This window comes from Hemiscyllium ocellatum, chromosome 36, assembly GCF_020745735.1.
Source record: "Hemiscyllium ocellatum isolate sHemOce1 chromosome 36, sHemOce1.pat.X.cur, whole genome shotgun sequence".
NCBI lineage: Eukaryota > Metazoa > Chordata > Chondrichthyes > Orectolobiformes > Hemiscylliidae > Hemiscyllium > Hemiscyllium ocellatum.
In genome coordinates this window covers 18,304,157-18,318,458 of record NC_083436.1, presented here as the reverse complement: position 1 = coordinate 18,318,458, position 14,302 = coordinate 18,304,157, and the positions used below count along the sequence as shown (strand labels likewise).

Below are 14,302 nucleotides of genomic sequence, written 5' to 3'. Positions count from 1 at the left end.
GGGCAGTGGTAATGTCCCGACTCTGGACCGAGAGACCTGGGTTCAAATCTCATTTGCTCCAGAGATGTCTAAAAACATCTATGAACAGGATGATTGGGAAAAATAGGTTAAATCAGAACAAAAAAATTGATGATTTGAAAAATAATAAATTGGAGATGGTGGTGGTTAGTAGTTTACAAAAGACATGCTGATGTAGGTGTTGGGAAAGTCACTCAGCTGTGTGTGATTAGTACTTCTGGGTGAAGAATAAGAAGAAATACACTTCTCCAGTGTAGTGGTGAACATGTTCATTTTACTTGTGAAAGGTCCCTAATTTGAAACATCAAGAAGAGAACACAAATGTGCTAGAGAAAGTAAATAGAGAGAAACAGTTTCTGTTCAAAAAAGGACCATGAACCAAAGGTTGCAGACTTAAAGTGCTTTGCAAATGTGAGATATGAAAAGCCTTTTCACACAGTGAGTAGTTAGGGTTATGAATGCGGCTGAGGGTTCAATTGAGGCATTGAAGAAGGCATTGAATGATTATTTGGATAGAAATACTGGGCAAGGGTATGAGGAAAAAGTTGGTATTAATGCTCATTTGAAGAGACACATTGGGCACAATGGTCTCATTCTGCTCTATTACACTTCTGTGATCCTGTAAACCGCTTCAAGAGCTATCACTAAATGCTCCTCTATCCATCATCATAGACACAAAAAAAAACTCAAAGTGACAGTGAAAGATTTGGTACTTTTCACCCCAATGGGTCAAGTAATGATCAAGCTCCTAAGTGACTGTCCTTTTAAATTGTGTGTCGAATTCACAAAGGGCTTTAGTGATAACTCTCCCACCTGGAATATGGAGAATCCTGCCAAACGAATACTGTCAATTTGTGACATTCTTAGTAGTCATAAGTTAATTACAACAGCCTGGTTGCAATGGATTAGATTCAATGAAGTTAAGCTTAAGTAAACTTAGTTAATGAATACCTAATAAGATGCTGATGAACCCACTATGGAGGTATCATGATCTAAATAGATCCTCATTCAAGAGTTTTGTCAGGAAAGTTACAGAGAAGCAGAATTTACAAAAGTGGGAGGATATCTATCGTCCCTTCAGCATCAAGTGAATATATTTTGGGGTAAATCTTCACTTTATGTAATAATAAACTCAGGAGAGCAAATTAACTGGAATGGAAACAAAATGCTGGAGAAACTTGCTATTCCCAGTTTTACACAGTTTCAGAAAACCAAGGTTGACTACCTTGTGGTTAAACTGTGCAGTAGAAATCTACTCAGATGTAGCTAATGTCTAATGTAGAACAAAAGTGATGGTATTTAGATACCCTTCAAAGCAGAACTAAAATCAAGAGAACCAGAAACAAAACCAAAAATAAATCGTGGAAATATTCAACATATCAAGCAGCAACAGAAGTGATGAGGCAGGTTAGCAGGAAGGGCATTTAATTGGCAGGTTGATAGCATAATTTAACCCTGCCACCTTCCAGCCTCGAAAAGAATTCAAGTCTGGACGGGAAGGTTCTATGGTCAACATCCCCAACTTGCTGCCAGTGGAGGCCCCAGCCTTAAAGAACACTGAATAAAACATGTGCAAGCTCACCTGCAGACATATGGCCTTATGCTGGCTCCTGTTTACTTAAAGGATCAGGAGATGGCAGAAGGTCCCTTGATACCTGATCAAGATGTGGATACAGGCCAGGGCTGTTGCAATTCTCATCTCTGGAACTCCTTAGCAATTCCAGGCTGCAGTTCCAGCTGAAGCTATGATTTCCTCTGAGGTACTGCAGAGGTTGAAGCTGACAGCCTCTGATGAATCAAAAGCTCCTGGGAAGCAGAATCTCTGCCCCTAGGGTTTAATTCCAGGGTACAGCCCACTGGTGCCCCAAAACTATTCAAGTGGCAAAAGATCTGAGAAGATTTCTTCAGGAGATGCAACACAGGTCTCTTGTTGGCTTTAATTTCTCAGGTTGCTGACCTTTCATCAGAATCATTCTTCTTTCTTACCCTCACTGGACATTTTGGAGACCTTTCCTGGCAAGGAAATCTATACAAACATGTGCTTAATATTTATCTCATTACTGAAACAAGAAGACAGCATTGTTCTGCATATCTTAAAGGTAACTCATGCAATCATGGGCCAAAGTTCTGGGCATGTTACTCTACAGAGATGAGGAAGCTTCTTAATGAGTAAAAAGACTGCATCATTTATAGAATCCTTTTGCCATTTTTTTTCTATCTTGTGACCTAACATTGAAATTTTATTCTTGGTTTTGTTGTGATTTCTGTTTTGGAAAAGGATCCAGTAGTCTTGGAGCAGGGGCCAAACTAAACCACTAGGACAATAGAAAATGTTTGGGTCTATTTTTTCTACCTATTTTTCCTTCACAGTTTGCGTTTATTTTACACTTCTCGTTATCCTGCCAGATTATTACCCACATGAAATTGAGAAAAATCTATGTAATACTTTTTTTTTGGAAGGAGGGGACTATTTTGCAGATAAGTGCAGGTCACCTGCATTTAAGCAAAGCTGAATGCACAAGATTCTGAGTAATATTTGTCCATCTTGATACTTAGATATTTAATAGCAATATCACTTTGGTGCATTATATAGCCAATCAATCCCTTTGAATAGCAGGGTGAAGTTTTCTTCTGTGGGAATATGTAACAAAATAGTAAATACACACTTGCAATTTTTAAAAATTCATTTGTGGGACATGGGCATCATTGGCTGGCCAGCATTTATTGGCCATTACTATTTGCTGCAGTCCATATACTGTAGACTGACCCACAATGGCATGAGAGAGGAAATATAGGATTTTGACCCAGCGACAATGAAGAAATGGTGATATATTTCCAAATCAGGATGGTGAGTGTCTTGGTGGGGAACTTACAGGTGGTGGTGTTCTCATGTATTTGCTGCCTTTCTCCTTCTAAACGGAAGTGATTGTGGGTTTGGAAGGTGCTAGCTAATGATCTTTGGTGAAGTTCTACAGTGCATCTTGTAGATAGTGCACAGTGCTGCTACTGAACATCAGTGGTGTGTTATGGACCATGCCAGACCCCCTCAAGAAAGTAGCCCAGTCCCTAGCTTTGCTAGTTGTTTTAAGCAGGTGTAACGTGGATAGTCCAGGAGTGACGCAGCTGGCCTGACCACTTAGTTTTAAACAAATCAGAGTTTTTTGCAAGATTACTGAATAAAACACAAACAAAAGAGAACAGAATACAGAATAACTTAACTTTTGGGCGGCACGGTGGCACAGTGGTTAGCACTGCTGCCTCACAGCACCAGCGACCTGGGTTCAATTCCCGACTCAGGCGACTGACTGTGTGGAGTTTGCACGTTCTCCCCGTGTCTGCGTGGGTTTCCTCCGGGTGCTCCGGTTTCCTCCCACAGTCACAAAGATGTGCGGATCAGGTGAATTGGCCATGCTAAATTGCCCGTAGTGTTAGGTAAGGGGTAAATGTAAGGGTATGGGTGGGTTGCGCTTCGGCGGGAGGGTGTGGACTTGTTGGGCCGAAGGGCCTGTTTCCACACTGTAAGTCTAATCTATCCAAAAACACAACAGATTATCCCAACTTAATGATGCTGTTCCAAATACTTGCAACAATCTCCAGCAACACTGCTTGGCAAAAAAGATAAAATCAAATACAGGGTCTTACAGGAGAAAGAAAGAAAGAAAGAAAGAGAGAGAGAGAGAGAAAGAGTTGGCAGAGGCATTCAGTATGCAACACCTTCTTCTATGTCACTGTTTCTTGGACCAGCAGCCTCAAACTGACTGCTTTCAATGAACAGCCAGATTGCTATATATAAAAAAAACAAACCAAAGAAAAGCTGAGCTGGGAGAACTAGCCACACCCCTTTCATTGTACCAGAGTTTTTTAAAACTTGAAAGCCTTTTGCCTGAGGCAGTGTCTGTTAGCTGTGATCAAATTGGCCTAAGACCTTTCAAACCTAAGCTTTTCAGAATCGCTGCTATTACGACCTCCCTGAAAAAAATGCCAAGGACAATATAATCTTGTTAAAGGAGTAGCATAATCACAGTGTGGAAGGAGTGAATATTTGCAGACGTAGTGCCAATCAAGTGGGCTGCTTTGTTCTGAATGGTGTCAAGCGTTTGTGTTTGGATCTGCATCTATCCAGACAAGTGGGAGTTTTCTATCGATCCTGACTTGTGCCTTATAGATGGTGGATAGGCTCTGGGAAGTCTGGAGGTGAGTTACTCGCCACAGTATTCCTATCCTCTGACTTACACTTGTGGCCATTGTGTTTATGTGGCAAGACAAGTTGAGTTTTAAATTTTGCAGAATGTAGTGATTCTGAATTTTACTTCATTTTAATGTATTGGCAGAGTGCCAATCCAGGCAAATGTAGCCTTTATCTGTACAATCAGCAGCTCAATGCATTACGGTGCTCTCCAATTAACCTCCAAAACCACTATTACAAGTATAGGGTATTTTCTCAATACTCTCCAAAGTACCACAGTGTAGGAAAATGAATTGTGCTTTATGTTTTTGAGAGTACTCCAAGTGACCACTATTTAACTATAGAGCAATGTACTCCGTACATTTGACACTATTATCACAGTATGATGTGAACTTAATTTTTATGCATTTTAATTATTTACTTCTTCAGGCTTTTCAATGGTATACTGAAATGAAGTATCATGTGGTCTTTCTTGAGCTGCTTTGCTTCAAAGTAAGCAATCACATAAGAATATTTTTAATTTGGCTGAGACACCGTGACTGCTGGAGAAACTCAGTAGAACTGGCAGCATCTGTGGAGATGCTGTTTCAAATCCAGTATGACTCGTCATCAGAGCTGAAATGGGATAGAAAGTATTTTGGTCAATGTTTTTGACAGAGGCAGAGGAGGAGCAAAGGGAGCAGCTGGTGTGGGGGCCCAAAACACTGGGTTGCTGATGTTGGCTTCAGAGCTGTAAAATGGGTGTAAATTAAGGTATAAAAAGAGAGACCGTGTATCGACTCTACTAAGAACGAAGCAAACAAGACATAAATTAGATAAAGCTGGGGGAGAGGGCATTGTTACACCTTGGTCCATTTCTTACACTTCCTCATTCCCCGACAGCATCCTCACATGCCATTGCAGAAGATGTAACACTCATCCACTTGTCTCCTCATTGCTCAAACATACCTTCCAGTTAAAGCAGCATTTCATATGTATTTCTTTAATCTAGTCACCTTTATTTACTATTCACATTATGGTCTCCTTTATATTGGCAAGACCAAATGCAGACTGAGTGACTGCTTTGTAGAATGTCTCTTCTCTGTCCATAGGACTGACCCTGGTCTAACAGTTGTTAGCCAGTTCAATGAACTTCCTTGCTCTGATGCTAACGTTTTATCTTGAGCCTGCATGGTGGCTCAGTGTTGCACACTGCTGCCTCACAATACAAGAGACCTGGGTTTGATTCTAGCCTTGGATGACTGTGCAAACTCCACACAGACGTTCTCCCCATCTCTGCATGGGTTTCTGCTGGGTTTCTTCCCACAGTCCAAAGATATGCAGGTTAGGTGGATTGGCCATGCTAAGTTATCCCATAGTGTCGAGGGTTGTGTAGGCTAGGTGGATTAGCCATTTGAAATGTAGGTTACAGGGATAAGTGGAAGCCTGGGTCTGGGTGGGATGCTCTCCAGAGGGTCAATGTAGACTTGATGGGCCAAATGGCTTCTTTCTGTACTGTTAAGTACAATGCAAGCTGGAAGACCAAATACCCAATTTTCTGATGAAACACTTTACAGCCTCCAGGATTTGATATTGAATTGTGTAACCTCAGAGACTGATGAAATGCTGTCTGTTGTCCATCTTTCTTCCCCATTATTCTCTCCCCCATCCCACCACAAGATCTTGTTTACTTTGTTCTCAGTAGAATGGACACATTCTCTCCCTTAAAAACCTCAACTGACACCATTTTACGTATCACTTTTTGTTTTTCACCAACATTAACAATCCTTTGTGTTTGTACTGGGCCTTTACATCAGCCATTCCCTTTTCCCTTCCTGTGTTTCTGTCATAGGTAATTAAAGAAAAACACTTTTCCAACTCTTTCAGTTCTGAAGAAGAGGTGTATACTGATCTTGAAATGTTAACTTTGTTTTTCTCTCTCTCCACAGATCCTGTCACACCTGCTGAGTTTCACCAACATTTTCTGTGCTTTTTTCAGATTTTCAGCATCTGCAGTATTTTGTTTTCATATACAACTGGGCTCACTGAATTAAATGATTATAACTTACTTTACATAATACAAAAATAGCAAGCATACTTTTCTCTAGATCAATAAGAGGCCATTCAAAAGCATGGTGAGCAAAAAAAGTTAGGAGATTCTATAATTAGGGGTACTGTAGGCAAACTAAAATAGGATATGCAGGGAATTTAGGAAGTAGAAGGTTCAACCAAGCCAGAAAAAGAAGGGGACTCTTTGTACTCTTTGTAAGAGGACCAAGTCTCTCACATGGTGCATTGCCTGCTTGGTGCCAAGGTAAGGGACATCTCAAATAGGCGTGAAAGGATATTGGAATGGAAGGGAGAACAATTCAATTATTGTGGTCCATTTTGGGGTGGACAACAGAGGCAAGAAATCCTGTTTGGGGAATATCAGGAATTAGGAACAAAATTAAAAAGCAGAACCTCAAATGTTATAATCGCTGGACTACTACAAGAGCCACTTGCAAATTGGCATACAGATTTTAAAAATTGGTAAGTAAACACAATGCTAAAGGAAAGGTGTGGGAAAGGGAGGTTCCATTTCATGGGACACTGGTATCAGTAATGGGACAGGAATGCATTGTGTCATTGGGACAGGCTTCACCTGAACCAATCTGGAACCAATATCTTTGTAGAAATACTAAGTAGGGTGGTCACAAGGACTTTTACCTAGGCAGGGAGGGCTCTGGAAAAGCGGTGGGGTTGCAATTAATAAGGTCTCAAAATTAAATAACATGACAGAGTGTAAAGAAACAGTCAGGAATCATACTTCAGGTACAGCAGGTAATGGCAAAACTATAAGAAGTGCATTGATTAAATTGGAAATAAAGAAATAATAAATAGGCAAACAAAGCATGAGTGCTGAGGAACGGTTGCAGTTTACAGCCCAAATAAGAATGCTGCACACAAAGAAGGGGAGTTATTTTCGTAGTGGGTAAGGTGTTGGAAAAGCTTATAAGAGATAGGATTTATAATCATCTGGAAAGGAATAATTTGATTAGGGATAGTCAACACGGCTTTGTGAAGGGTAAGTCATGCCTCACTAACCTTATTGAGTTCTTCGCGAAGGTGACAAAACAGGTGGATGAAGGTAAGGTGGTTAATGTGGTGTATGTGGACTTCAGTAAGGCATTTGATAAGGTTCCACATGGTAGGCTATTGCACAAAATAAGGAGTTTGCGGATTGAAGATGATTTAGCAGTTTGGATCAGAAAATGGCTAGCTGAAAGAAGGTGGTGATTGAGGGGAAATGTTCATCCTGGAGCTCAGTTATGAGTGGTGTGCCACAAGGATCTGTTTTGGGGCCACTGCTGTTTGTCATTTTTATAAATGATCTGGATGTGGGTGTAGAAGGATGGTATAGTAAATTTGCAGATAACACTAAGACAGACAGAGTTGTAGACAGTGCCGAAGGATGTTGTGGGTTACAAAGGGACATAGATAAGCTGCAGAGCTAGGCTAAGTAACAGCAAATGGAGTTTAATGCAGAAAGGTGTGAGGTAGTTTACTTTGGAAGAAATAACAGGAATGCAGAGTACTGGGTTAATGGTAAAATTATTGGCGGTGTAGATGAACAGAGAGATCTCTGTGTCCAGGTACATAAATCCCTAAAAGTTGCCACCCAGGTTGATAGGGTTGTTAAGAAGGCATATGATGTGTTAGCATTTATTGGTAGGGGGATTGAATTTTGGAGCCATGAGGTCATATTTCAGCTGTACAAGACACTGGTAAGGCCGCACCAGGAATATTGCGTGCAGTTCTGGTCACCGCATTATAGGAAGGATGTAAAGTTCTATGTTCTATATTCTAAATACAGAGTGTAAGGAATAAGTGAAATGAGCCATTGGCACAATTTCAAACTGGAGATAGTAGCCATTACTGAGACATGGCTGCAGGATGGTTGGGACTGGGAAATGAACATACAGGCTTATACGGTTTAAAGGACAGACAGAGAAAATTGCAGAGAATGTGAAGTAGTCTTACTGATTAGAAAAAAAACTTCAATGGTGATTGAGGATATTATAAGGGTAAAGCATTTAGTGAAAAAAAAGAGGAACTGAGGAATGGGGAAGATTTAAAACCAGAACATGTGTTGTGTACAGAACCCTGGTAGCGGCTCTGAAGTGCTAGTTGTATGACCGCAGAAATTAAGGCAAGTATATAGCAAAGCAAAAGTACAATTAATGGAAGATTTTAACTTTAACATAGATTGGAAGAGGCGGACAAGCAACTATCAGAAAGGTAGTAAATTTCTGGAGTGTGTCAGAGATAGTTTCCTTTTGCAATATGGCCATATTGCAAGGGACAAGCAATATTGGATTTAGTAACGAGTAATGCGCCAGATTTAATTAGTGACCTAATCGTGCATAAATATTTGTCAAATAGCGATCATAACATGAGTGAGTTCAATGTAGCATTTGAAAGTGAAAAGCACAAACCAGCTACTAAAGTTTAGGCAAGGCCTATTTTAATGGGATGAGAGTAACTGTCCACAATAAACTGTGAAAATCTGCTAATGGATAAAACAACTGAAAAGCAATGGAGCATGTTGAAAGAAACATTTAATGCAATAAAAATTGAGTTTATACCCATGAGGAAGAAAAGCTCTGCTTCACAAAAAAAAGGCATTGGCTTGGATAGCTAAAGAGATAAAGAGACAGCATAAAAAAACAACTAAAAAAGGTTTACAAAATGAAAAAAAAGCACAGTTCCAGCTGAATGGGAAAGATACAAAGAACAGTAAAGGGCCACAAAGCAGCTTATAAGAGCTACGAAAAGGGATTACGTGAGGAAACTTGCAAAGGACATCAAAATCAACAACAAGAAATTTTACAGCTACATAAATTGAAAGCAGGTTGTCGGGAGCAATGTTGGTCCACTAAAGACTGAATGTGGGAACTGGAAATATCAAAGACTATGGGGAAATGGCAGAAATGTTGAATAATTATTTCACCTCAATATTTACAGTAAGAAAGGAAGATACCTTGCTGAAAGTCACAAGGAAATTAATAGTGGATCACAGAAAGGAATTGAATAAAATTAATAGAAGTAAAATATTGGTAATGAGGAAATTAATGGAATTAAAGAGTGACAGATCTGTAGGACCTGACAGTTTTCACCTGAGGGTATTAAAGGAAGAGCACATTGTAAATGCCCTAACTATAATCTTTCAGAGGTCCCTAGACACAGGGGTTGTCCCACTGGTTTGGAAAATTTCACATTGCTTTGCTTTTTAAGGAGGACAAAAAAAGGAGGACAACCAGGAAATCATAGACCAGTTTGTCTAATATCTGTGGTGGGGTAATTTTTGGAATCAATAATCATCGATGAGGTAACTGAACATCTTGAAACTTTTGAATTAATCTGGAAGAGCTAGCATGGAATCATGGAAGATTTCAACTCAAAATAGATTGGGGAAGTCTTCAAGGTATTAACAGGAAAAGGTGAAGTAGAAAAAGATAAACAATTTACAGACAGGGAATAAGGAAATCGTTCATGTGCAGGCAGATGGAATTAATTTGGAATGACACCATGGTCAGCATAGGTATGGTGCCGAAGGGTCTATTATTATAGTGTACTATTCTATTCCCACTAGTTGGGCATTGTAGAACTAGGCAGAGCTGAAAATGTGTTGCTGGAAAAGCGCAGCAGGTCAGGCAGCATCCAAGGAACAGGAGATTCGATGTTTTGGGCATAAGCCCTTCTTCAGAACTAGGCAGAGCCTAAGAATTAGGACCAGATAATTCAGGAGAGAATTCTACTCACTTGGTAGTAGACAATTGAAACTCTCTTTCACAAATGGCAGTGAATGCTAGATCAGTTGTTAATTTAAAATCTGAGATAGATCAATATTTGTTAAGCAATGGTATTAAGGGATGTGTGTTAAAGGCAAGTAAATGGAATTAGGCCACGGATTAGCCTTGATCTCATTGAATGGTGAAGAGCCTTGAGGGGTTGTTCCCATATTCCTACGTACTCTCTTACATTCTGCTTTTGGATTTAGCTATGACTTTGCAGCTTCTTTCTCCTTCTGTTAAAAATCTGACTAATCTTGCTGAACCTGATTTGTCTACTCTTGTTTCTCTTTGTGTAACTTTAGCAAATTACAGGATGCCAAATCATCCTGACCAAACTATTCATGCCTATCAAAGAGACATTTATTGAGCACGAAAACTGTCACTTTTCATTACATGTTTTGGAAGAATAGAAATGCCATTTGCATTATACTGCCTTCACTTTTCTAACATAAATGTTTGTGAATACACATTGTTTTAATTATCAACATGTTAAAATTAACCCATTTTGCATTATTTGAAAATATGGCCCCAAAAATCCTGATCCAATCCAAATTCAAACAAAATCTCACATAGACACAGCAATAGACCCTCAGGTCTGTTTATATTCAATAAGACAATGATTGATCTTTGAGTTAAACATGAATCTGCATTTGGCTCTATGTCACTGAACAGAAGTTTACCAATCTCAGGTTTAAAGGGAACAATTGACAAAGTATCAGTTATTACATGTGGAATAGATTTCAAACTTCTGGCATTCCATCTATGTAGAAATATTCGGTCATTTATTCATTAGACTTCAATCAGATGGCTATAGAGTATTAATCTCCAATGCAAAGCAGTTTTTGCATGAAAAAGTGTAACTCTTACTCAAATTATTGAAAGCATTAACTATGTCCCTGAGGATAGGCAATTCACAATTTTTAAAAAAGGCAGATGGTTAGTGGAAAACATGAGCAGTACACCTAGAGGGAGAGAAATAATAACACTTAGGACCTACACTCAATCTGGTCTAACGAAATTGTTGATGGCTTGACTTCATGCTGATGTAATTCACTCAAGTGAACACAACAGTACACAATCATGACTTTGAAGAGTAGAAGGCACAGAGACCTAAGATATTTGGGGCCAATTTTCAAAACAAGTTTGAATTTTCAAAGCAGGCAATGTAAATCCAACCTAATAATAAGGTCACTGCCTGAGGTGTTTCCACCATTGTATATCAAGGGACTGGAAACTTTGGTCTGTACGCTCGACAAGGAATGAAAATTGCCAATATCAAAAGTTATACAGCATGTTCCACTCAATACAAATTGTACATGAAAAGTTTTGTTTTATTGCATTTTCCATAATATTCAAGTTCGATGTATTGTAATGGCCTTTTTAGTTTAAAAATTTTATAAAGTTTTTGGTCGGAAAAAAAGTCAAACTCTTTCCCTGAGAAGTGTAATTCCAACGATGTTTATTTAAACTCAGCATTTTTTTAATCTGGGCTCTTCGCTTATTACTATCTGAATCAATGAATATTGGCGGGTTTGCGATTCCAGAAACGTTTGTGATTCCAGAAACACGTAAAATAAATATGCAGGATAGAAGAGTTGTTCCTCACTCCAAAACAAAGAGTACCAACTACAGTCAAGTAGCGTCCCGATTCTACAGGGGAGCAACTTCAACCTGCTACCGGTTAGTCACTGTAGTGTCCAGACAGAAATGCCACACATACCTTGCATATTCAGCCGGGCGACGAACCAGGACATAGAAAGAAATGTACCCAGGACGAGCACTGTTAAAATACGTTCATTCCTGAACTTCATCTCATGTCAGAAAGAGATGACAAAGCGGACAGGTGTTTGCTGGTGCTGGGTATCGTGTCGTTTGAGGTCAGGGCTTTGTGAGATTAATCCAGGTCAGCACTGTCTCTCTCTCTCTCTCCAAGAGTCCTGCTTTTGATTTGCTCCTCTCACTCAATCTTCAGCTATTGTCCACTGCCACAGAATCTAATGTGAGCACTGTTCCACCTTGGAAATGTATTCTCTCTCTTCCTTCATGCGTGCAGTTGTCAGCTTGTTCAAAAGTTCCCTTTCCCGGATTTACGTTTTTAATTAATCTCCACTCTTTTCTCTTCCGGGATTTCCCCAATCATTTTTTTTCTATCTCTTTCTTCTCCGGCAGCTCCCCTCTTTGAGTTGCTGCTGAGTTCAATGACACGCTCAGAGATCCCTGGCTTAGTCCCTACCGAATGTCTCTCTCAGCTCAGACGATTGTCATGGTTTCAACGAGTCTCTGTTATTAACCCCGTGGGTCTCCGCCCTGACCGCCACTACCCTTCCTTCCTCTTGAGTTGTTGTCGCTGAAGCAGCTGGTCTCCCCTCTCGCACACACGCATCCAGTTCCTTTATTTTCTTTCACTTCTCTCTCAGACATCAACAGGGGCTGCACTCTTGTGTTACTCAGGTGTTGCTTCCCGGGTGTTTCGATCTCGGATACCGTTCTTCCTGTGTGTCTCCGCGTGTTGCCCCTGAGCGGATCTCAGGCATTGCTCTATGGAGACGTCGGGTTTGTCCTTTGTGTTTGTAGGGTTTACTCCGTGTGTATGTGTAAATGTGAGGTTTGTTGCTTGTGTGTATTTTGGGGTTTACTGCCTGTGCTTATATTAGAGTTTGCTCCCTTTGTGTGAATGTGAGGTTTGTTCCCTGTGTGTATACGCTGGTGAGGTTTGGTCCTTGTATGTGTATTTTGAGCTTTCCTCCCTGTGTATTGTTGTGGTGCAGCTGCTTACAGCTTTTTCAGATATTGTTCCTTCGCTCTACCCTAGATCTGTTTTCTATTTTTACTTTCTGCCCCTCATTTTCCAACAATGCCAATCACAAAATAAAGCATTAACCAAAAGTGGTCTGCTGTCTTTAGCTGCACGAATTTTATTCGGCCCATTCCTTTACACAATCTTTCAATTCCTGTTGCAAAACTAATGTGTACATTGGTCATTTTTGTATTTTTAATTGTGATGTGCTTGCGATTATAACGACGATAAAAATAACTCACGGAATTTGTGAAAGTGATGATTTTATGTTACATTTGAATACTTAAATTATTTAGGAAAGATGTTTTCTTGGGTATCTCTATTCTTATACTTACTATGGCAGTTACAGGGGTGAGCTTTTTGATCGAGTGAGGAGCTGACCCAAATACTGTCAGTAGATGCTTCTGAACGTTAAAATATCTACTTATGAGTAGGGATGAAATTAATTTCAACCCATCTAGTGGCATCCTTCTGTAGTGCAACGTTTGTCGCAGCTGATGAGAAGGTAGACTTCTACAGCAATTTATGGTTAATTCCCACGATGTTTCTGTGGACGTATTTTTCCAACCAATCTGTTCAGAAATATTATGACACATCTCCGGAGTAGGGGGTCAAAGGTCGGGTCAGTACCACAGCCCCACAAGAGCCCTTATATAGAGTTTGTGGGCACACAGTTAATTTACACCTGTTTCATGTTTTTTTTAAAACGCAACAAAATGATCCTATCAGTTGTGGTCCTCGCTGCCTCTATTGCTGAATGAACGTGTTCACTGGCAGCAGAAATAACACGATGAGGAATTCGGATTTGCCAACGCAACATAATTCAGTTTATGTCAAATGCAGAGGAGGGGGACCTGGTAGCAGTGGTAATGTCACTAAAGCTAGCCAAGCATAGAATCATAGCATCCGTAAAATGCGGCAAGAGGCCATTCAGCCCATCCAGTCCGCACCGACCTCGAATAGTACCCCACCCTATCCCCGGAACCCCAATTTACCTTGGCTAGCCTGCACATCTTGGACACGACAGCATTCCCAACCCACCTAACCTGCACATCTTTGGACTGTGGGAGGAAACTCACACAGACATGGGAATGACATACAAACTCTACATTGACAGCTACCCAAGGCTAGTAACAAACCCGGGGCCCTTGCACTGTGAGGCAGCAGTGCTAACCCCTGAGCCACCGTTGTGTCCAAGCCCAGCAAAATGTTTTAGGGACATGAGTTCAAACCCCATATCATGGTGAAATTTGAATTCACCCAAACAGTAAGAAAGACTAGAATGTAGAGCTAGCTTCATAGTGGCCGTGTAACCACTGTCAATTGTTCTTTAAAAAAACAGAAGTCTGATTTTCTAAAATCCTTCAGAGTAGGATATCTGCTGGCTTACTTGTGACTCCAAATCCTTTGCAATGTACTCAATTCTTAACTGCCCTTGGGCAATTAGGGATGGACAATCGATACCAACTTACACAATGGTGCCTG

The 14,302-nt window shown here is 40.2% G+C and overlaps 1 protein-coding gene across 1 annotated transcript in view; it reads right to left on the bottom strand.

The window, feature by feature from the left end:
• LOC132833376 (alpha-1,3-mannosyl-glycoprotein 4-beta-N-acetylglucosaminyltransferase B-like) overlaps positions 1 to 12,524 on the bottom strand; it is a 244,518-nt gene extending 231,994 nt beyond the window's left edge. Inside the window, exon 1 of the mRNA XM_060851600.1 lies at positions 11,741 to 12,524. Coding sequence (XP_060707583.1) covers positions 11,741 to 11,831 — 91 coding nt within the window. The 5' untranslated portion in view covers positions 11,832 to 12,524. The remainder of the gene's footprint in view (positions 1 to 11,740) is intronic.
• Positions 12,525 to 14,302: the final 1,778 nt, after the last annotated feature.